The 23,376-nt window shown below is 45.5% G+C and overlaps 1 protein-coding gene across 16 annotated transcripts in view; it reads right to left on the bottom strand.

The window, feature by feature from the left end:
- Positions 1 to 9,746: 9,746 nt before the first annotated feature.
- The window catches only part of DNHD1 (dynein heavy chain domain 1), a 92,870-nt gene continuing 79,240 nt past the window's right edge, over positions 9,747 to 23,376 (bottom strand). For 9 of the 16 annotated variants that reach the window (XM_042906047.1, XM_042906048.1, XM_042906051.1 and 6 more), the window contains 15 exons: positions 21,804 to 21,953; positions 21,378 to 21,560; positions 20,817 to 21,248; positions 20,138 to 20,597; positions 15,494 to 15,823; positions 15,114 to 15,266; positions 14,758 to 14,936; positions 13,662 to 14,621; positions 13,276 to 13,462; positions 12,949 to 13,071; positions 12,662 to 12,863; positions 11,606 to 11,697; positions 11,322 to 11,471; positions 10,309 to 11,108; positions 9,747 to 10,130 (listed from right to left, as the gene is read on the bottom strand). In XM_042906047.1, the coding sequence (XP_042761981.1) occupies positions 9,780 to 10,130; positions 10,309 to 11,108; positions 11,322 to 11,471; positions 11,606 to 11,697; positions 12,662 to 12,863; positions 12,949 to 13,071; positions 13,276 to 13,462; positions 13,662 to 14,621; positions 14,758 to 14,936; positions 15,114 to 15,266; positions 15,494 to 15,823; positions 20,138 to 20,597; positions 20,817 to 21,248; positions 21,378 to 21,560; positions 21,804 to 21,953 (4,752 nt within the window). In that variant the 3' untranslated portion in view covers positions 9,747 to 9,779. Of the gene's footprint in view, positions 10,131 to 10,308; positions 11,109 to 11,321; positions 11,472 to 11,605; positions 11,698 to 12,661; positions 12,864 to 12,948; positions 13,072 to 13,275; positions 13,463 to 13,661; positions 14,622 to 14,757; positions 14,937 to 15,113; positions 15,267 to 15,493; positions 15,824 to 20,137; positions 20,598 to 20,816; positions 21,249 to 21,377; positions 21,561 to 21,803; positions 21,954 to 23,376 lie in introns of those variants that run through there. The other 7 variants (XM_042906055.1, XM_042906050.1, XM_042906057.1 and 4 more) reach the window with 7 other exon arrangements.

The raw sequence follows: 23,376 nt of genomic DNA, 5'->3' as shown, positions 1-23,376 counted from the left end.
ACTAAAAGTGAAAAGAAAAGGACAATACAAATTACTCAATTTGAGTAACCGGGAAAATAGACTGAGAGAAATGGACAGGGCCTCAGGAACCTGTGGGACTGTAAAAAAAGGTCTAATATTGTGTCATCAAAATCCCAGAAGGAGCCGAGAAAGCACTTAATGAAAAACAGCTGAAAACTTCTCAAACTTTGGTCAGAGACAAGAAATAGAGTGAACCTTGAACAGGATAAATGTGGAAAAAAAATTAAACTTCTGAAAACTAAAAAAAAAATAATAAAAATATTGAAAGTGGCAAAAGAAAAGTGATAGCTTACCTAAGGGGGGAAAACGATTTGATTGACAATAGATTTCTTGTCCACCATGGAAGCCATAGGGAGTGGTACAGTATTTTTTAGGGTTTGAAAGAAAAGAACTGTTAACTCTGAATAGTATACCCAGTGAAAATATTCTTCAGGAATAAAGGGGAAGTTTGGACATTCTCAGATGAAGGAAAACTAAGAGAATTTGTCACCAGCAACCTACCCTAAAAGAATGGCTAAAAGGAGTTATTCAAGTGGAAAGGAAATGATAAATCTTGGAACATAAAGAAAGATGAAAGAGCATGTGAACAAAATATGTGCAAATTGAACTAGCTTTCACAATTCAGTTCTCTGAATTGTGTTTAATGGTTGAAGGAAAAGTTATGATGCTGTCTGATGTTCTAAATATATGTAGGGGAAATATTTAAGATAATTATAAATGGGGAAGGATAAAGAGAGGTGAGGTTTCTATACTTCTCTTGAACTGGTAAAATGACACCAGTAGACCATGTTGAGTAATGCGTTTATAATGCAATACATATAGCAACAACTGAGAAGCTATACAAATATATAAACTCAAAATCACTGTAGATAAAATAGAATTCTAACCTGTAGAAGGGATAAAAAAGAAAACAGGCAAAAATCGGGAGAAGCAATCAGAAAAGAAAAAAATGGCAACTTCCTAACATAGCAATAATTACATCTTATGTTAATGAACTGAACATTCCAATTAACAGATGAGCAGATGACTACTTTGTCTATGAGAAACTCAATTTAAAGCGCGCCTGGGTGGGTCAGTCTGTTCAGCGTCCTACTTCGGCTCAGGTCATGATCTTGCAGTTTCTGGGTTCGAGCCCCGTGTCGGGCTCTGTGCTGACAGCTCAGAGCCTGGAGCCTGCTTCGGATTCTGTGTCTCCCTCTCTCCCTGCCCCTCACCCACTCACACTCTGTCTCTCTCTGCCTCTCAATAGTAAATGAATGTTAAAAAATTTTTTTTTAATGTTGCAGTATAGGCAAATTGAAAGTAAGAGGGTGAAAATGATTTATCATGCAAAAATTAATTAAACCAGGAGTGGCTATGTTAATATCAGATAGAGTAGACCTAAGAGGAGAATTTGGCAAAGACAGGGAAGGACATTATGTAATGATAAATGAATCTGTAGCAAGAAGACATAACAATCGTAAATGTGTATATACCAAACAACATTGTACAAAATATGTGACATAAAACTGATATAGCAGAAAAAAGAAATTAGGCCAAACCACAATGCAGTTGGAGACTTCAACACCCCTTTCAACAACTGGTAAAACAAGACAGAAAATCTTACAAGTATACAGAAGGACTTAACTGTGAACCAATAGGATCTAACTGACATTTATAGAATATTCCACCCAAGAAAATACACATTTTCAAGTGTTCATGGAACATACATAGGTTCTATCTTGGGCCATAAAGTAAATTTTGACAAATTTAGAAGAATTGAAATCAGAGTGCCTGGGTGGCCCAGTCGGTTAAACCTTGGATTTGGGCTCATGTCATGATCTCACAGTTTGTGGATTTGAGCCCCGCTTCCAGCTCTGTGTTGACAGCACAGAGCCTGGAGCCTACTTTGAATTTTGTGTCTCCCTCTCTCTCTGCCTCTGCCCCCCCCCCCCGACAAATAAATAAAAACATTTTTAAAAATTAAAAAAAAGAAGAAGAATTGAAATAATATATGAGTGTTCTCTGGCCACAACAAAATCAAACTAGAAATCAGTAACAGGAAAATCTCCAAATATTCAGAAACTAAACAGTGTACTTACAAATAATCCATTGGTCAAAGAGAAGTCATAAGGGAAATAAAAAATTACATTGAATGTAATGAAAATGGAAATACAATAAATTGTCCACATTTGTGGGACATAGCTAAAGCAATGCTGACAGGGAAATTTTTAGCACTAAAAGCATACATTATTAGAAAAGAGATAATCAAGGTTCCCACCTTGATAATCCAGGGGTGGAAAAGAGTAAAATGAGCCCAAAGCAAACATAAGAAATAATATAGGTAGGAGCAGAAATCCATGAAATTGAAAATAGAACAGTGGAACTGGGGCACCGGAGTGGCTCAGTAGGTTGAGTATCCAACTTCAGCTCAGGTCATGATCTCGCAGTCTGTGAGTTTGAGCCCCGCATTGGGCTCTGCGCTGACAGCTTGGAGCCTGGAGCCTGCTTCAGATTCTGTGTCTCCCTCTCTGTCTAACCCTTCCCTGCTCATGCTCTGTCTCTCTCTCTCTCAAAAATAAAGAAAAACATTAAGAAATTAAAAAAAAAAAATAGTGGAACAAACCAATGAAACAAAGGCCTGTTTCTTTGAAAAGATCAGTAAAATTACAAACCTTTAAAAAGACTAACAGAAAGAAACACAAATTACCAATATCAAGAGTGAAACAACAAATATTACTATAGACCTTGCAGACATAACTATATAAAGATAGAGTAATACTGTAAACAACTGTATAGACATACATTTGGCAGTGTAGTTAAAATGGGACAATTCCTCAAAAAAAAAAGTATTACAACTCATGCAATATGAACTAATTTAACCCTATGAACTGTTAAGGAAATTAAACTTACTATTTTAAAACTCCCAAGAAAAAGGATTTCAGGGCAAGATTGTCTCACTGGGGAATTCTATCAAGTGTTTAAAGAAGAAATAACACTAATTCTACACAATCTTTTTCAAAAAATTGAAAGGAACACTTCCCAATTCAGTTTATGAAGCTAGTATTACTCTGATATCAAAACCAGGAAGAGATGGTATAAACAAAGAAAACTACAGACCAATATCCCTGATGAATATAATCACAAAAATCTTTAGCAAAATAATAGCAAATAGAATACAGTAATATATAAAAAAGAATTAGATGCCATGGCCAAATGGAGTTTATTCCAGTAATACAAAGGCTAGTTCAATAGTAGAAAATCAATGTAATTCACCATATTTAAAGGCTAAAGAGAAAAACAAAACACAGGACTACATCAGTTGATACAGAAAAGGCATTTGACAAAATTCATACCCATTCATGTTAAAAACTAAGAAAATTAGGAATAAAGAGGAATTTCCTCAACTTCAGAAAGAATCTCTCTCTTTTTTTTTAATGTTTATTTATTTTGAGAGAGAGAAAGAAAGAGAGAACATGAATAGGGAAGGAGCAGAGAGAGATGGAGAAAAGTCCCAAGCAGGCTCCACGCCATCAGCACAGAGCCTGATGTGGGGCTTAATCTTACAAGCTGTGAGATCATGACCTGAGCCCAAATCAAGAGTCGGACGCTTAAGCGACTGAGCCACCAAGGCACCCCAAGGATATCTCTTTTTTAAAAATCTATATTAACATTACACTTAATGGTGAAAAAATGGAATACTTACCTGGAATGCAAGGATTCACCACTTACTCAAATTAGTGCTAGAAGTTCTAGCTAGTGCAATACAGAAAAGGAAATAAAAGGCATACAGAACAGAAGACTCAAACTGTTCCTCTTTACAGTTGACATGTTTGTCTGTATAGAAAATTCTAAAGGATCTACAAAAAGATTCCTAGAATAAATGAGTTCAACAAGGTTACAAGATATAGGATAAACATACAAAAAAAAAAAAAAAAACCCATGGTTTTGTACACTAAAAGTGAATATGTAGACACTGAAATTGAAAGTACCATTTACACTTGCTCACAGAGAAATTGAATATTTAGTTGTAAACCTAAAATACATTTATAGGACTTTTATGCTAAAAACTATACAATGCTGATGAAAGAGGTAAAAAATCTAAGTAAATGTAGAGACCTACCATGTTCACAGATTGCAAAACATAACATGGTAAAGATATCATTTGTGTACATATGCAAACCACAGAGGGTGGAACATAATTCCTATCAAAATCCCAGTGTGATTTTATGTAGTCACAGACAAGATTATTCTAAAATTTGTATGGAAAGACAAGGGAACTAGAAAAAGTAGACAGTTTTGAAAAGAGAATAATAAAGTGGAAGGAATCAGTCTACCCAATTTTAAGACTTACTATATAGCTACAATAATCAAGACTGTGGTATTGGTGGAGGGAAGGATAAATACATAAATCAGTAGAATGGAATAGAAAACCCAGAAATAGACCCACACAACTATTCTCAACTGATTTTTGACAAAGATGCAAAAGAAATTAAGTGGGAGAAAGCCTTTTCAACAGATGTAGGTGGAGAACTTGGACATCCATAGGCAAAAAAATGAACCTTGATCTAGTCTCACACCTTATACAGAAATTAACTCAAAATAGATCATGGACTTAAATGTAAAGTATAAAACAATAAAAGAACTTTAGAAAAGAAACACAGGAGAAAATCTTTGCTATCTATGGTGAGGCAAAGAGTTTTAAACTTGACATCAAAAGTATGATCCGTAAAAGAAAATTGATAAATTGGACTTCATCAAAGCTAAATATCTTTGCTCTGTGAAAGATCCTGTTAAGAGAATGCTACAGACTGGGAGAAAATATTTGCAAACTATGTATCTGACAAAGGATTAGTATCTAGAATATATAAAGAACTCTCAAAATCCAGGAATAAAAAACCTGATAGCCTTAAATCTACTAAGTTGAATTTAAAATTTAAGACTTCCCCCCACAAAAACAAAACTAAAAACTCCAGGCCTAGATGGCTTTACTGGCAAATTCTATCAACCATTTAAGGAAGGAAGAAATGTCAATCCAACACAAATTCTTTTAAAAAGTAGAGTAGGAGAGAACATGTCCTCACTCACTTTGTGTGTAACCCACTAAGACATAAACCTGGGAGCAGAATTGCTAGAAGATAGTAAATATATATTTTAAGTTTTTATTTTAATTACCCATTGTTCATCACAAGTGCACTCCTTTATCCTTATCACCTATTTAACCCTTACCTCTACCCACTTCCCCTCTATCAGAGTTACCTATATAAAAAGTTCTCTTAGTTAAGAATCTGTTTCTTGGTTTGTCTCTTTTTTTTTTTTCCCTTTGCTTTTTTTTTTTTTTAATTTCACATATGAGTGAAATCATATGGTATTTGTCTTTCTCTTATTTTGCTTAGCATTATACCCTCTGGATCCATCCATGATGTTGCAAATGACAAGATTTCATTCTTTTTATGACTGAGTAATATTCCATTGTATATATGTACCACCTCTTTTTTATCCATTCATTAATCAATAAGCACTTGGGCTGCTTCCATAATTTGGCTATTGTAGATAATGTTGCTGTAAACATCAGGGTGCATATATCCCATTGAATTAGTGTTTTTGTATTCTTTGAGTGAATACCTAATAGTGCAGTTGCTGGATGGTAGGATAGTTGTATTTTTAACTTTCTGCGAAATCTCCATACTGTGTTTCCATAGTGGCTAGACCAGTTTGCATTCCCACCAACAGTACAATAGGATTCCTTTTTCTCCATATCCTTGCCAAGACTTTTTTCTTGTGTTATTGATTTTAGCCATTCTGATTGGTGTGAGGGATATCTCACTGTAATTTTGATTTGCATTTCCCTGATAAGTGATGATGACCATCTTTTCATGTATGTGTGTTAGCCATCTGACTGTCTTTTTTGGAGAAATGTCTTCTTTGGAGAAATTACACTATTTGGTGGGGGCGTGTTGAATGCTATAAGTTCTTTATATATTTTGAATACTAACTCTTTATCAGATATATCATTTGCAAATATCTTCTCCCATTCTGTAGGTTGCCTTTTAGTTTTGTTGATTGTTTACTTCGCTGTGCAGAAGTTTTTTATTTTAAATATTTTTTTAACGTTTATTCATTTTTTGATAGAGACAGAGCGTGAGTGGGGGAGGGGCAGAGAGAGAGGGAGACACAGAATCCGAAGCAGGCTCCAGGCTCCAAACTGACAGCACGGAGCCCGATGCGGGGCTCGAGCTCACGGACCGTGAGATCATGACCTGAGCTGAAGTTGGACGCCCAACCGACTGAGACACCCAGGCACCCCGAAGTTTTTTATTTTGATGTAGTCCCAATAGTTTATTTTTGCTTTTGTTTCCCTTAGCACATAGTATATTTAATTTCACCAAGTGCTGCTAGATTGCTCCCCAGAATAACTACACCAGGATAACCATCTACCAACGGTGCATGAGAATGCTTATTTTCCACTACACCCCCGACATTTGGTATGGTAGAGGCAATGGAAAGCTGTAAGGAGAATGAATTCTGAGGACAAATGTCTAGATTCATAAACTGGCTCTACCATTTTCTGACTTTGTGACCTTGGATAATTTACTGAATCTGTGTCTGCTTTCTCATCTGTAACATGGAATAATAATAGTACCTATCTTATAGATACCAGAGCTTTCTTAGACATTAGTGGGTAAAACTGGTACTTTTTTCCCCCCATTTCAGACATTTCCCTCTATCCTATTTCTGAATAAGGATTTCAAATTAGACTGAAAAGCTACAAAAATAAGTGAGTTTCAGGTGAGTTACAGAGCAGTAGTCCATGAAAGTATTGGTCTTCGGATTATTAGTATATACAGTGAATACAGAACAGAATCACAAATTTCCTTACAAATTGGGATATGTAAATAAAATTTAGCTCCTTTCTTAGTTACTGGTCTGGTTTTCCCCACAAGCCTCACTCCCTCCTCCACTCCACTGGATAGTAGTAGAGTCTAGAAATAAATTCAGTCTCTTCGGGTTTCATTTTTTTTTCTACCTTTGCTCCTCTCCAAAGTGGCATCTGGGTATAGAAGGGAGGGCTTATGTGGCATTTTGGTATTAGAAGGAAGGAGTCCCCTGGCTTAATAATGGTTCTTGGATGTGCTCAAGCTGGAATCTTCTGGGTATGGCTTGCCCTGCCCCACACATAGGCATTCTGCCAACATCCCCTTCTAAAGCTGATGAATTGGTGGTCTCTGCTCTCAGGGCCTTGTGCCCCTCCCTGCCACTTTGGCCTCCTCTTTAGTGCTGCAGACCCCAGTGATTCTCTGCCTCATATTCCATCCAGCCAAAATGGTCTCTGTTCAGTATCCATACCATAGAGGGGTCAAAGGACACTTATTCCTGGCCATGCCATTCTGCCCTCTTCATGCTCTTGGGGCCATGGTAGGTCCATAATGCAGAGTAGTTTCCTTCTAAAGTCTCAGTAGAAAAAAGGGCAAATGCTTCCTTGCCCTCAGTACCTCAGTTTACTCCTTCATCCCAAAGTCCCAGATGAGGTTGATTTTGTCTCTACTTTATCTACCCCCATCTGTCAGGACAGGATGGGACCTGTTTCTCCCTTCTGTCATCTGTCTTCCTTCCTTTCATTGTTTGGGGCTTTTGATTTCCTAGTGGGGTTTTAATTTATCTGGTCGACAATTTCAATAGTGGAATTGTTAAATCTGGAACATTTTTACATAGCAGTCATTGTATTTGAGCAATGCAGTAATATGGTACTTATTTTATAATCTCTAATTGACTAAGTTTAATAACTTGGCTGGACATAATTCAGGAATAAATTTCTGTTGATTATACCTCAGTAAAGCTGAAATTGCAAAAATTTAAAAAAAGGAGAAGATCCTACATAAAAGAGAAAAAGATTGAATTTCAGTCTAGAGAATGGCATGGTTTTGTAGGAAATGTTCTGTGCTAACCAATTTTAGATCGTTGCTCCCTGCTCCCACTGGAGAAGAGATAGTAGCGATGGTATATATGGATAGAGCACAGGGTTCATTTATCCAAAAGGACCTCTTTAACACTCTGCCAATCTCCTCTCCTAAAGGAATAGCCATGCGTCTGGTTGACTGTGGAAAAGAAAAGGAAAGGGTTTCTGAGGAAAGTGGAATTTTTGCTCCTCTGCTCAGCCTTTTGTTAAAGGACATCAGTTGCATCACAGTCACTGGTGAAGGTGTGACTGGAAGAGGTTGTGTACCAATGCTCAGTAGACACTGCCATTTGCATTACTTCCCACCACATAGCTCATACCTAGCCATACAGAGAGGGAAGTAGGTTGCACCTACTGAGTTTTGGTGCTCAGGGGCAAGGAGAGGAGCCCATGTAGGTCTTTAGCTCAGCTGTACAACTAACCTAGCTTTTATCAGAGAAGTTTGTCCTGGGATAGCATGCAATCAGTTAATAAGCATGTCAAAGTTTGAGCATATCAAAGCAGAACTCTTGATTCCCTACCCCCCAGCCAATTTCCCATCTCAGTTAATGACACCATGATCCACTCAGTTGTTCAAACCTAAATCTCAGAGTCATCCTAAACTTGTCCTCTTCCTTCACTCTTCACATCCAGCCCATCAGCAAATCCTATGGCTTTGCCTCCTGAATATTACCTAAATCTATCAATTCTCCATCTCCGCTGTTGGGACTCTAATCCAAACTCCATCATCTTCCACTAGAATTACTTCAAGCCTCCAAATAAATATTCCTCCTTGTTACTCTGGAATTTCTTCTATCCATCCACCATAGAATAGCCAGAGTTATCTTTTCAAAATCCAAATTAGATCATGTCCTCTCATACCTAATACTCTCTACTAGATTCCTCATGCTTTTTAAAATAAAATACAAGATCATTATCACAAAAAGGCTGTATGTGGCCTACCCCTTTCTATACTTTTCCATCATTTTGTATCTCCCTGCCCCTCATTCACCACACTCCAGCTACATGTTCTGTCCTGCCTCAAGACCTTTGCACCTACTGAGGGCTCTATCCAGAAACTCTCCTCCTAGATCTTCAAGTAGCTCCCTTTCTAATGTTTAGGAAGCATCCCCTGACCACCCAAGTTATACTAACTGCTTCCCTCTAGTCATGCTCTAACACATCAGCCTCCTTTATTGTCTTTATAACACATAGAAATCATCAAATTTAACTTATCCATATGTTGACCTTTTCCTTCTCTGTCTTCCTGCTTTGGAACAACCTCATAAGTGCCAGGAAGAGCACGTGATCCAGAGGAGTGCTCAATAAGTAATTGTTGAATGCACATAAAACCTTGTATCTTAATTTGGCTTTTGTTTTTTATGTGTATGACTCACTGGGAGAATCCATCCCAGGGGAGGGGATGACTGGTAGGGCCAGACTGAGGCATTCTCAGTAATACAACCAAGGCTCTAAAAAATAATTTTTCAGTTCTAATGTTCTCTATAAAAATATCCTTTGTGAAAAAAAATGTGTGTGTATGTATGTATATGTGGATATATATATCTCCACCCCTTGTGGATTTAGCACAAGTACTGAGACCACAGTAGAAAGCTGGGCAAGGATTCAGGATCCTGTGTATTAGCCATCCCCATCTGCCTAGAGCCTTGGATACATGACCAACTCTAGGCCCATCTTCCCACGGGATACCCACATCCCCCTCTCAGTTGTGCACACTGGGGTTTCCCCTTAGCGTGTCAATTTTCCATGTGCACACCGCCTTGCACTACTAAATCTCAGAAACCTTTAATCGAATCACCCCAACTTTATTTTGGTTGAGGGCTCATGGCAAGGGTGGGCTGCACACATGGACTCTCAGTTGGTCACAGGTGGCGGGGCTGAGCTTCGTGGGCAGGGGCAGGTACATCAGGATGTTCCTGCTGTGCAGCCTAACAATGCCTAGGGGGCCTTCCATGTACACAGGGCAGGAATACACAGCCAGACCGGCTGGGGGTGTCAGGTCATTGGCGCCCTGAGCCTGGACGCAGATGCTGACCGGAGGCAGAGGGCAGGGCTGGCTGGAGGTGCTGTCCTGCAGGGCCCCTGCTAACGGGTCCCACTCAGCGTTCCGGAGCTGTAGCCCAATCAGCAGCAGCCCCATCTCTGGAACTGAAGGATTTGGGCTGTTCACCACCTGGGGGCGCAAGAAGCTTATCAGGCAAGGCTAGGAGGGGTCCTGGGGGTGCGGGGTATTCGAGCAGATGGGCCTACTAAAGGGGAAAGATCACAAAGAGGCAAGATGGGGTAATTGCACGATGTAATCAAGGATTTGAGGGGGAGGAAGTGTAAACGGAGGGATGGCATGAATATACCTGGAGGTGCAAAGGGTTGCTGTTCAGCTCCTGACGTTTATATGGGAGCCCACTGAAGCCAGGGCCTTGGCATTCAGGGAGATTCGAGCTGGGCACACGCTGGTGCAGGGCGCCCGTAGCAAAGGTAGCCTCCCAGCGCAGTGACAGCAGCAGGCGGCGCGGGTGGCAAAAGGCTGATAGGTGAAAGATGCGCCCTGGTACTTGGGCGTCCACCCCCAGGTAGCGAACCAACAGCTGCCCACGGCGGGACAGCTGTCGCAGCCAATGCCAGGGCGGCTGCGGGCCGGCAAGCGCATAGGGACGCCAAGGCGGGGGTAGGCGGCCAGTCCAGAGAGCGTGGGCCACCGCGGCACAGCGCCGGGAGGCGCACGGGGGCGCGCCTTTCAGCTGCTGCAACAGGCAATCAAGGTCGCATAGCACCGTGCACGCCAGCTGGCTCAGTTCCAGCACCTCGGTCTGGAGGAAGGCCTGCAGAGGCCGCTGCTGCGGCACCACCCACCCGGCGCCAGACTCTTCCGGGCGGGCGGTGTCCATGAGCAGAGCCTGCAGTGACTCCAGCCTCCTCTTGGCCTGCACTAGGCGCTGCCGCAGCCGTCTTTCCGTGCGCCTGGAACCTCCTCGAGCCTCAGGAACCCAAGCGGGTAGACTCCGCTGTAGCGCGCTCAAGAGAGCGCGACTCTTGCGGTGCAACAGCCAGGCCTGGGGGCCGGCACTCAGTCCGCAGCTCTGGGGTTCAGGAGGTGTGGGCAGTAGGTGCATCTGGGCCTTGCACTCTGCCAAAGCATCCAGTTCCCCTAGCTCTTGGAGGTGGAGAGAGGGAAGATAGATAGATAAGATGGACTCTGCCCCACCCAGACTCAAGGGAGTAGGCCTTCCTCTGACATTTAAGCCACCATCCCATAACTGTGTGAATATTGCCCCCTCCTACACCTTTGTAGGATGCAGCTCACATTCCTGAGAGAGTGGCATGGCATGGGTCCCCACCCCAACACAGATACCTGGCTGGAGCTTACCTGGGCTGGGCAGCAGGGTGGCCAGCAGATACTGGGGTGTGTGTGGTTGAGCCCAGCTCCTGCTGCTGGGGCTCAGACAGGCTTGTGTTAGGCTAGTCAGGGCCTCCCTGTCCTTGCTGTCTCCCACAGGACCCCCATAGAAAACTGAAGCTGAGAATGAGGTCAGAACCCCTCAGTTCTAGCCTCTCCAGTTTCCACCACCTCCCAAACCCAAACCAAAAACTCAGTACTCCCACTCCCCCTGCCCCTCCCAGGGCTTTCCATGGGGACAGGAAGATTCTCACCAGCCAGCTCCTGCATGGCAGCACTGGGATTGCTAAGGCTGGCCCACAGCTGGTCTTGGATCTGAAGGACCTGGGTCAGGGTCACTTGACTCCTGGGGGAGGGGAGCAGGAAGCAGGGTTTCAGAACCATTTATATGCTGAGGACTCTGGTCTGTCTAGCCCAAGCTCCCAACTCATAAGGGCTCACCAGTCATTTGCACTTAGCACTTCCAATATAACTTGTTTTTTTTGTTTTTGTTTTTGTTTTTGTTTTTAAAAGTAGGCTTCATGCCAAGCCCCGAGCCCAACATGGGGCTTGAACTCAGGATCCTTAGATGAAGAACTGAGCTGAGATCAAGAGTCAGATGCTTAACCAACTGAGCCATCCAAGCACCCCTCATACAGCTTGCTTTTTAACTGAAATCATATTTCCCCCATACCAGCCACCCAATTGTCTTCGGCAGAAATCTGGGAGGCTGTCTTGACTCCTCCTTCTTCTTCACTCCATATTTACTCTCTATCTCTACTATGACTACCCTAGTCCCTTCCACCCATACCATGGCCTTGTCCCTTGAGACTGCCAGAGCCTCCTTTAAAATTGCTCTGCTTGCCTCCAGCCCTATCCCATCTGGTCCATTCACACTGCAGTCAGTGAGAGTGATCTTTCCAACAGACAACTAGGATCACATTTCTTTTCCTACTTAAAACCCTCCAGTGGCTTCCTACTCTCCTCAGGATAAAATCCAGTCCCTTGCCATGATCTTAAAGGCCCTTTACCATAAACCTTGCCTGTCCCCACTCAACCCCCCAGCGTGTCCCCCTCAGCCACACTGAAATCTCCCTCCTGCTGAGCCTAGATCCCTCTGCTCAGAAAGGCCCCATCGGTACCTGATCTGCCTCTGCTTCCAAGACTCAGTTCAAAGTGAGATCTCAAAGTCCTTGGAGGAGACTTTCTTGACTACCCCCCTGCCCTCACACTTTGGTGCTTCCCAGGCATGAATTAGTCATACTCATCTAGGATGTAGAAAATGCATAATGTTTGCTGAGTGACTGAGCAAGATGGATGGGGTCCCTCACCAGCGGCCCCTGTGTGCCTGCAGCTTCATTCCATAGAGCTGCCGGTATAGCAGGAGGCCATGTAGGAGGACCAGAGGCAGCATCCTGGTTGGGGATTGTACATTCCGTCCTTGCTGGGCTAGCTCCATGCTGTTGATCAAGACATGGCCCAGCTCCAGGGACTGGTCCCAGAAAACAGGCATGGAGTGCTGAGTCAGTACAGCTGGGGCAGAAGGAGAGTGCTGGGTCAGCACAGCACAGGTACCATCCTCCTCCAATCTGAGAGACTATAGTGGGGAGCTCCTCACCTGGTAAGGAAGCAATAGCCTCTGCAGACAAAATAAGCCAAAGACGAAAATCTCTGTGGACAGTGGCCATGTTCCTGCTTGCAGGTTGGGCCAGAAGCAGTTCTGACTCCAGGTCCGAGACCACTAGGGGTCAAACATGGGGCTGAGATCAATCACTGGGTAAAGGGTCAGATGCAAATTTAGGGATCAGACTTGAGGCTCAAGGGTCAGGAGTCAGACACAAGGGACAGACTTGGAGTGAGGGGATCAGCCATGAGGCCTGAGAGTTCAAGGTCAGGCCAGGTACTGGACAGGGTCCAAGAAGCCATATTTAGGTAGCAAACGCACCCCTGGCTCCATCCAACAGCCTCCACAAAGGCTGTAGCAGCTCCTTCGGCCAGTGAGGCATCAGATGACAGTTCTCCAGCACCAGCCAGTGCCCTTTGTGCATAGCCTGGCATAGAGTGCTAACCACTACCGAGACTGGATCCCAGGCTTCAGAGCCCAGGGCGATCACCTCCAGATGCTTCTGTCCCTGAAGACCAACAGAGAGGTGGCAGAGTAACTCAAAGTGATCCTAGGTGACCCAAGGGACCCAAGGTAATGCCACAAATGACCCCCAAAAGTCCCTGAGTAAGCCAGAAAGATCCATGGGCATGCTGGGAGGGACCACCACACCCCATCTCAGTCCACAGAGGTCTGGTGTCTGTGTGGCCAACAAGCAAGGCTCAAACCTGCTCATGCCTGGCAGCCAGTTTCTGGATGACAGTCAGGGGATGCATGGTGGCTGTGGGGTGACCAGGTGGTGGCAACAAGATCAGCACGGGCTGAGTAGCCTGGCTGTGTTCGAAGGGTATGGTGGAGGCATCCAGGTTTTCATCCAGGGGCCGGCCCAGGAGGCTGGTGGTAAAGTCAGCCAGGGCCCTTGCCAGGCACTCAGGTCGCAGCACACGCCACAGAATCAGCTTCTGGAGAAGACTAAGTGGATCAGGTCCAGGCCCAGGCGCAGGACCCAGCACTGTGGATGACAGGGACAGATAAGCCTGCCAAACATTGGAGTGGTGTGCCAGGGATGCACACAGCCCAGCGAATGGTGGCAGCAGCTCTAACATCCTACATTCTTGCCAGGCTCTCAGCCCCAGCCAGGCTGGTCGAGCCACACTTGGCTTGCTGTAGCCTGTGCTAGGAGAGGCTGCCAGGCCAGGCCAAAGCGCCAGCCTCTCCAGCTCTGGTGCTTTCCTTGCCACTTGCAGCAGAGCCAGAGCACCCAAGGCACCCACCAACGGTAACTGGGTCAGGCCCAGCGCAGCCACAGTGCTGCCCAGTAGCTGGCGGGTCAGCTGTGTTCTCAGCTGCAGCAGATGGCTGGGCAGGTCCTCCCCTTGATGAATCTCATACTGCTCCATGCTGTTCAGGGCCCGCTTGGTGGCTGCTAGCCAGTTGTCTGGGTGCATACGGAAAAGTGGAAGCAGGTTCTGCAATGGGCTAAGGGCCTTTATAATGGCCATTCCATGCCAGACCACACGCCGATAGGGTGCCCACAGTACCACCTCCTGCCGTCTCATTTCTTCTAGCTCCTCACAGTGGGCACGCAGCTGACATAGCTTTGCCTGGGCCCTCACCATCTCCCGGAGGAATTTGGCTGGTTTCTGATGTTTTGGGTTCTGGAGCAGCAGCATCAGCAGCAGCCCCTCCTGCAGACAGTCACCTGTTCCATGGGTCTGATTCTTTCTCACGTGGTTCCCCCACCATCCACACTCATCTCCACCCCCATATCTGCCCACCCCCCCCCCCGAGCTCATCCCCACCCATAACAGGACCCCCAGGCACCTCAGCAGCCTCCACAGCTTCAAAGGAATCCAGGGCTCTGATCTTTATGTCCTGCCAGCGGCTCTCAAGCTCGGGACACTCAATGCACAAGATTTCATGCAGCATCTGTTCCTCTAGGATTTCCATGTTCAGGCTCAGATCCAGTACATTCAGCCCCTTCAGCAGCTCATAACCTAGCACTTGGGGTCACATAGGGACATAGGGGATGCTTAACCCCTTGACAGAACCAGGGTTGGGGTACACAGAGAGTATGGCACCCTGCTGCAGTACTGAGCCTGCTTGGGGTCAGACTGAGTGAAGCTGGAGACCTGGTGTGTCCACAGAGCTGTGGTGGCAACTTACCCACTGGCACTCACCTTTTTCCAAGGCATTGAGGGGGAGAGTAGTGCTCAGATAGAGACAGAAGCTGGGTTGCACCTGGGGTGGGCTCAGCTTCTCCCGCCGCAGTAGCCATTGTAGTTCTTGGCACCCTAGGCCCAGCTCCATGTTGGTCAGTAGCACGGGCAGGCCTATGAGGGGGAGGCAAGGACACCCTACTCACCATGCCAGCATGCAGCCCCCTCTCCTGTACAAAATCTGGCTCTCACTGGCTCCCCCATGGATAATAGGAGGATTCCCTCAGGGCTCTTCAACAGAGTTAGTGCTTGGGTTAAGGATGGGAGCAGAGTTCGGGCTGGGGGTGAGAGGCTTGTGGGGCCACAGAAGGGGGACATGGTGGGTGGGGACCAGTTCTCACCACTGGCAGCTGCCTCCTGGAGCTGAGGACCCAGCTCTGGGTCAGTGCCTGAGAGCACACAAAGGGAGGGAAGGGGCAGAGCCCCAGTCTCTGAGGCCGGCCTTGACCTCTGTCTCTCTGTCTTCTCCTCCTCCTCCTTCTCCTCCTCCTCCTCCTCCTCTTCTTCCTCCTCCTCCTCTTCGTGCTCTTGCTTGTTTCCCTCCTCCTCATTTTCTCTGTCCGCTGTCTTCTGCTCTTTTGTCTTGCCCTTAGTCTTATCACTCTCTTCACTATTGCAATCTTCCTCTTCCATGGCCTCTTCTTTTTCTTGATTTCTCACAAAGCCCATCCCTATGACAGAAAGATGGAGAGGAGCTCCTCTCAGAGGACAAACTGGGCTCCTAGGGAACACCATTCACCCAAGGGCTCTATCTCTTGAGGGAAGGTCCACAGGAAGACACCTCAGGAAAGTCACTTAAGCTCTTTCTGACTCAGTTTCCTTAGCTGCAACATGGGGTTGATATTAGTAGGTACCTCACGGAGTTACTGTGAAGATGACATGAAACGATACAGAGAGAGTACTCAGCTGGACATAGTAAGCACTCAACAAATGTTAGCTGTCATTATTATTTCCCTAAAACTCCAGGGAAGTCTGCTCCATTTCTGCCTTTCAGCGGTCGGTTAGAAGAATCCGTGTATCTCTCCTTTTGCCTAAGCTACTTTTATCATAACGAAAAGAATTGTTGCTAATATAGAAATCAGTGCCTGGAAGTAGCAACTGCTAAGTGAAAGACCATAAACTATGGAATTAGCCAAGTCCTGGGCCACGGTATGGTGGACAGAGATGGCTGGCTCCCCAGCCACCTTCTCCTTTGCCTCCTCTACAGCAGGAGCTGGAAGAGAGAAATAATATCTTTTTAAGTATTAAGAAATTTAAGAATTTTTTAAAAGTATTAAGCATTAAGAAGTGGGCAAGTGGAGGTTGCTGGGTCCACAGTTTGGTGGATTCATTTCCTATTGCTTAACAAATCACCACAAATTACCACTTAGGAATAAGTGCTGAAAACAACACCCATTTGTTATGTTTGAGTTCAGGTTAGAAGCCCAGCACAACATGACTGGGCGCTCTGCTTGGGGTTACACAGGGCTAATCAAGGCATCAACGGGGGCTGCAGTTCTAATCTGGGACTTGGGTCCTCTTTTAGGCTTACTGGTTTTTGACAGAATTCATTTCTATCTCACACATTCCCTGTAGCCCACTGCATCTTCCACCCAGAAATAATAGTTCCTTGAATCCTTCTGTGTTTCAAGTTTTCCTGACTGCCTCTTCTTTCCTCCTTGCTTCTTTGAAGGGCATATGTGATTACATTGGGCCCACCCAGATAATTCAGGATATCCCTGTCCTTTGTGTGTGAGTGTGTGTGTGTGTGTGTGTGTGTGTGTGTGTGTGTGTGTGTGTGTGTGTTTAGCTTACTTATTTATTTTGAGAGAGAGAGGCAGAGAGACAGAATCCCAAGCAGGCTCTGTGCTATCAGTGCAGAGCCCGACTCTAGGCTCAAACTCACGAACCCTGAGATCATGACCTGAGCCAAGATCAAGAGTTGGATGCTTAACTGACTGAGCCACCAGGCAACCCCAGGATATCTCTTTATTACGGTCAATTGATTAGTAATCTTAGTTACATCTGCAGAGTCTTTTGTGCCATGTAACATAATCATAGGAGTAAAAATAGAGGACAAAGATGACGGGGGCCAAAACTCTGCCTACCACATGTAGCTGTTCAGATTTCTGGAAGATCTTTTGTTTTCCTGATGAAAGGGACAGAAACGGCTAGCAGCAACTCTGACATGATGCTTGGAAGGATAGCACCCAAATATGGTGGCTGGAAAAACCAGGAACTTATTTCCTCATAGTTCTGGAGGCCAGAAGTCCACAGTCAAGGTGTTGAGAAAGCTGTACTCTCTCTGAAGCTTTTAGTATATGTGCTGCCGAAGCGAGCACTCTCTCTGAAGCTTTTAGAAAAGACTCCTTCCTTGCCTCCTCCAGCTTCTGGTGGTTCCAGGAGTTCCTTGGCTTGTGACTACATAACTCCACTGTCTGTCTCCCTCTTCATGAGGTCTTTACTTTCTGTCCCTATGCCTTCTCTTTTTTCTAAGGACACTTCTCACTGATTTAGGGCCAACCCAGATAATGTAGGGTAATCTCATTTCAAGGTTCTTAATTATATCTGCAAGACTCTTTAACATAGAGGTTCTGTGGGTTAGGACTCAACCCACTACATTCAACCCACTATAATGTGATAAGCCAACATGCTAGGGATTATTGAGCAGAAAGACAGAAGGATCTGGGTACTTGAAGGCAACACTGAAGGCTGGTGCCTGCTTATCTCAGTACTTCTTATAATGTGAGATAAATAAATCCTTATGTCTTAAGCCATGGTAAGTTGGGCTTTTGTTACTGATAGTGATAGCATTTCTAACTGATACAGCGAGTTAGTGGGGAGGCAATGAGGATTTTTCTTTTCCCTACTAATCTGTGTGGTGGGTAAGAAGTTGGTTTATCTCATGGGATTTGGACCATATGCTCACTGAACTTCAGTGGATTTAGAAGAAGGCATGCTGGCTACTTCTCTACTTAGATGAGAGGAACAACCCTCAGGAAAAAAAAACTGTAAGAAAATTCCTTTCTGCTCATATCAAGCAATTTCAGACCACAAATGTTCAGATACTCATGCACCTTGCTGATTTGTAAAGATGGTTATCTACCTCATGTTGCATGGAATAGGAAATTACTGGCTATTGGAAGAGGCTGGAAAATCAGGGAAGGTAATTTTCCAGATCCATCTCAAGCACTTCTCTTTATGCATTCTCTGCTTGACAAATTTAATAGTCTCCCTTCCCCTTTTGATTTGGATACAGCCCCCAAGTATTCGGGGCTATGTTCCATGGCCAATTACCCTGAGCTCACTACTCAAACTATTTTCTTACTACAGCTCTGAGCTGAAGGCCAAGGTTTAGCTGGATAGCAATTAAGGCTTAGTGGAATTGCTCAAGCCCCCAGAACCAATGTTAAGAGAGAAGACAGAAAATAGGGTTTAAATTCAAGAATGAGAGTGTACCAAGATTTCTGGCATTGGTTAATAGCTAACAGAATCCTTATAGATGAAATCTGAAGGAAAGAAGATGAGAGATTTAGTGGAATTAGCCAGAAAATCCTCCATCTGGTAACAAGTGATCAGTGTTTGCTTAATTTGAAGACAAATCCTAAGCCCCCATCCCGTTCCGATAGGAGTGGCTATGTATGGCTGAATAGCTACAAACAGGATTCTTGACCAATGTTCCTTTCACAGATAGCCCTGGGTACAATGGACAAGGAACATCATACTGTTCATTAGAACACAGGACAGCTGAAGTGGCTGTCCCAAGAACTCACTCTATAGCCAGTGAAGTGATGCTAATCATTTGCCTTCCTATCTCTGTCTGGCATTACACAGTACATGCTAAAGACTAATTAGATAAGTGTGTGTTTCTTACCCTTATCCAGTTTCTAAACAGGAAGTTTACTGTAGTTATCTTGATTTGATTTTGCTTCACTCTGCATATTGGATGTACTGCTATGGTGAGATTGAGAGTGTACTCTGCCATAGGTTATAGAATCACAAAGAGCCACATCTAACTCTGATCAAGAACAATGAACACTGTTCACAGCTCCTGGACTCAGAATTGGATGCTGCAGCTAGATGTTTCTTCATTGTGTCCCTTACTAGAAAGGGTGTAAATTTACTTATAGTTGCACATGTGATAGTTATATACTGTGTATTTTCATAATGGTGTATGGGCACAATGGAAGGTTATGCTGCACAGCCAAGGGATGGAATGTAATAATGGTAGCAGTAATACATTAGTAGTAATACTAAAATTTTTGAGAAATTATTTTTAGGCACTATGTGAACCCCTTTTACATAAATTATCTCACTTAATACGATGTTTTGTAAGATGGGTATAATTAAGATGCTAATTTTATTGTCAAATAAATTTTGGCTTAGAGAGATTAAGTACCATGTCTTAGTTTACATAGCTAGCAAAGAACAGGTATTTGACCCAGACAGTCGGATTATAGAGCCCACATTACAGACTGCTTTATTATGTACCTTCCATTGTAGATATCTATTACTGTCCCCGGTGCAACTCCCAACCCCTTCTGGGAAATAAACATCATTTTCTCCTTCCCCTACCCAATACCCTTGCTTCCTTCCCCTAGGAAACACCTCCTTCTGACACTCGACCCAGATAGGTCTCTGCTCCAGGCAGAGATAATAGAAATATTTCCCCAGAATTCCTGAACATGGGATAAATTCCGACAGTAAGGAAGGCTCCGAGTTGTAGGCCAAGTTTCTAAGAGTGCTGAGCAGACCAAGGAAGTGGAAGATCATGGACTGGTCAGACATGTAAAGTCAGAATCATTACAGTATAGGCCCCAAGATGCAAATGTGACCTAATTTATTAATATCATGTAGGCTGCTGAAATATAGGATACGCTGGCTACAAAAATTTAGTGTCTTTATTATGAAAGGGAGGACCACCTGTGGCTGAGTGCTGGCGGTTCAGATACCTGAGAAGGAGAAGCATTATGTTCATTATCCCTGGCTTTATATCTGCACTTTACCTGGACCTGGGGCCAGGCATCTAGTCTCTTGCAGAGGCAGTGGGTTCAGCCAGATGGGGGCCTGGTTGCTAGGGTCAAGCAGCAGAGGCCAACGGAAGCTGGAGTAGTGGGTGTGACTTCGCAGGAGCAGGCCTGCCAGGCGGGCTGACTTTGCCTGGGGCTTCAGGTCTCGGTCCCACTGGAACTGTTCAGATTTGGAGCTAAGCAGGGTCAGAAGGTTGAAGGGAGAGCGTGTGGAGAGCAGGGGGTTCTTTGGTGGCATGATGGCAGATTTCTGCTTCTGCTTCAGGGCCTGTTTCACATCATCTGGGCCCAGGGGCTCCTGGAAGCCCCTGCACAGAGCCAGCCACTTGTCCAGTAGCTCCTGGCGCCGCAGTGCTGGGAAAGGACCCAGGTAGATGATGGCAGCTGAACACAGAAGGGCATCCCCGAACATAGTCGTGCAGTGCCCCTTCAACTTCTGGTGTGGAAGGGAAGAACAGAGGGCATGTAGGCCAGCGAGGAGGGTGCAGGCAGAGAGGGTCTGGTAGAGAGGGCGTGAAGCAGGGTATGCAGGAAAGCATGGCAAGGAGGGCAGTGGGACAAAGGGAGGCAGTGAGGGTGCAGGGAGGAGCAGAGTTGTTGGGGTCAGTGGGACAGAAATGAGCTTTGGGGGAAGACCGGGGCAGGAGCTGGTTACCTGGAGCTCTGTAGTCCAGGACTGCATAGGTGTGAGCAGTGCAGACTTTATGGGCCACTTGTGATATTGGCCACATTGAGCGCGAATGAGATTCTCCATCACACGGTTGTGCGAAACCCAGGAGTCTTCCAGCTTGTTGGCCAGATCCAGTTTGTGCTCCAGGGTCTCCTGGGCCTGGAACTGGCGGTGGCCCAGGAGGGCCTGCTCCCGAGCCAGCGTGGCCTCTATCTGCCGCAGCAGCAGGCCCGTGGGCAGTCCCCGACGCTGTGCCAGCCCATAGCGCAGGACGGCCCAGAGCCAGGCCGCCAGGCTCGCTGCAGGTATGCTTACTGCCCGCAGAGCTGCATCACTCATACCTGGAGCCTTCAGAGCTTGGGCTAACTTTATCATCTCGGAGTCTGTCATCTTCTCCTTGGGGAAGAACACCAGCTCCTGGGAAAATGTGTTAAGAGGGGTAGGGGCAGACACAGGTGTTCTGGACCTGGCCCTAACAGCCTCGCTCTGCCAAGTCTCCCCTTTGTGCCTCTGCTCTCCTCCTCCATCGTGCTCCACATTCCCTACCTGATAAAAATCCTCGGTGCATAAGAGCTGCTTGGCGCTGGCCCAGCCTGTTTCACAGTGGAACAGATCGCACAGGGCGTCGGTCACCCGGACCACAGATTCCGGTGGTACTCGATAGCTCCGTAGCTCCTCAAAGTCGGCTACCTGCAGCTGGCTCAGAGGCCCCAGGAATGCCTTGCCCATCTAAATGAGATATGCACTCTTGAAGTGAATTTCCAAAGTGTCCTCTTCCTTCAATGTGTTGCCAGGAGTGATCACCTCTTCTTAGGAGTTCCCATGAGGGACCATTCCTCAAGCCATCCTACTTTGCCCCTCCCCCACGAGACTGCATGACAAGTCACCCCATTCTTTCCTCTGGGCATCCTGTGAAGTGTTGTCCCCTCCCAAGAGAAGAGCAGCACAGGGCAGGCAGCAGCAAGACCCCACCTGCTCCAGGAAAGCCTCATACTGAGCCCGCAGGGCATCCCGCTGCTTGGTCAGGTTCTTGATGAGGTCCTCCTGCTGCTGACACTCCGCCAGCTGCCGCCTATACAGCAGCTTGTCTTGCTGGAGCTGCTGCTGAAGTATGTGGAGGTTCTGCAAACAGAGGTCCAGGCACTGCAGCTCCAGATCCTGGGCCAGGTGGGCTTACCCCAAGGGGAGCCCTGTGGGCTTGGGACTGCAGCATACTCCTCACTTGATAGTCAGGAGGAGCTAGTTGAACTCCATGTAGGCCACAAAGACTGGGCCCTGGAACTATCACTTACTGGTCTATGACTTACACACTTGGTGATGCAGCTCCCAGTGGGTGACTGCTTCTCCTGAACTGCCACACAGGCCCAGGCAGTCTGACTCTGAAGCCCACATGCTTAACCATTATGCCATACTCTATCTTACTTGACCCATTAGTGGCATTTGTCATACAAGGCAGTTCCCTCCCTCTTGAAACATTGTCCTCCCTTGACTTTCATGACCCCGTGTACTCCTTTGGCTTTCTCCAACTTCTGTGGCTGCTCTTACTCAGTCTTCTCCTCTACCATCCCTTCAGTATTCCACAGCAATGTTTCAGGGCCCCCTTACCTTCTCATCCTACACTTCCATGTGCCCTCCCTAATCTCATGCCTTTCATTACCACTTAAATTTTAACAACTCTCAAATTGCTATCTCTAGCCAGATTTTTTTTCCTGAGCCTCACATCCATGTGTCCATCTGCTTCATGGCAATCTCCTCTTCAATGCCTCACAGGCCCCTCAGAGCCCACATGCCCACAAATGAACAACATATTCGCTGTGCCCTGCCAGATCTCTTGCAATCTTACTCATCTCCTCACCCGTTCTTTTTCACAGAGAACTGTGGCAAAACACAGTTTCCCAAGGAAGAAAATCTCATTGTTACCCTATCTCCATCTCTTCTATTCCCCCAAACCCAACCCATCTTCAAGGCCTTTCTGTTCTACCTCCCACATGTCCATCATGTCTGCTCCCTCACTGCATCTCAGTTTCCACTCTTACCCCCTTCTTCTCCTCTGCTCTCCATGCCGTAGCCAAATACCATCATCATCATGTTTCAGAACATTTGCCAACTCTCCCAGTTGGTTTACGAGGACTCTGTGCCCAGGAGACCTCAACTCCGCTTTCTAACCTTGTGTCTGTCCTTGCCCCAGCACCCCACTCTCCCAGCCATTCCTGACTTTCAGCTCCTCCAACGTGACACACATTCTCCTGCTTCTGGGCCTTTGCCCATGCTTTTGCTTCAGCCTGTGACAGTCTTCCCACCCACCCCCACTCCCTTTTACGCCAAATTCTAGCTAACCTCCAGGCATCAACTTTGGTGCACTTCATTCATTTCTTTACATATTTAAGGAATGATTTTTAGTGCTTGCCGTGTTCTACACATGGCTCTGTGCTACTCACTGTGGCACTTTGCTTTCTCTAGAAAGTCTTGATACTTCAGAGCTCCCTGGACTTTGTGATAACACACTGTTATCACAGTAACAGTAATTGCCTAGCTGAGTCTATAT

Source organism: Panthera leo, chromosome D1, assembly GCF_018350215.1.
Source record: "Panthera leo isolate Ple1 chromosome D1, P.leo_Ple1_pat1.1, whole genome shotgun sequence".
NCBI lineage: Eukaryota > Metazoa > Chordata > Mammalia > Carnivora > Felidae > Panthera > Panthera leo.
This window is presented reverse-complemented; position numbering and strand designations above follow the sequence as displayed.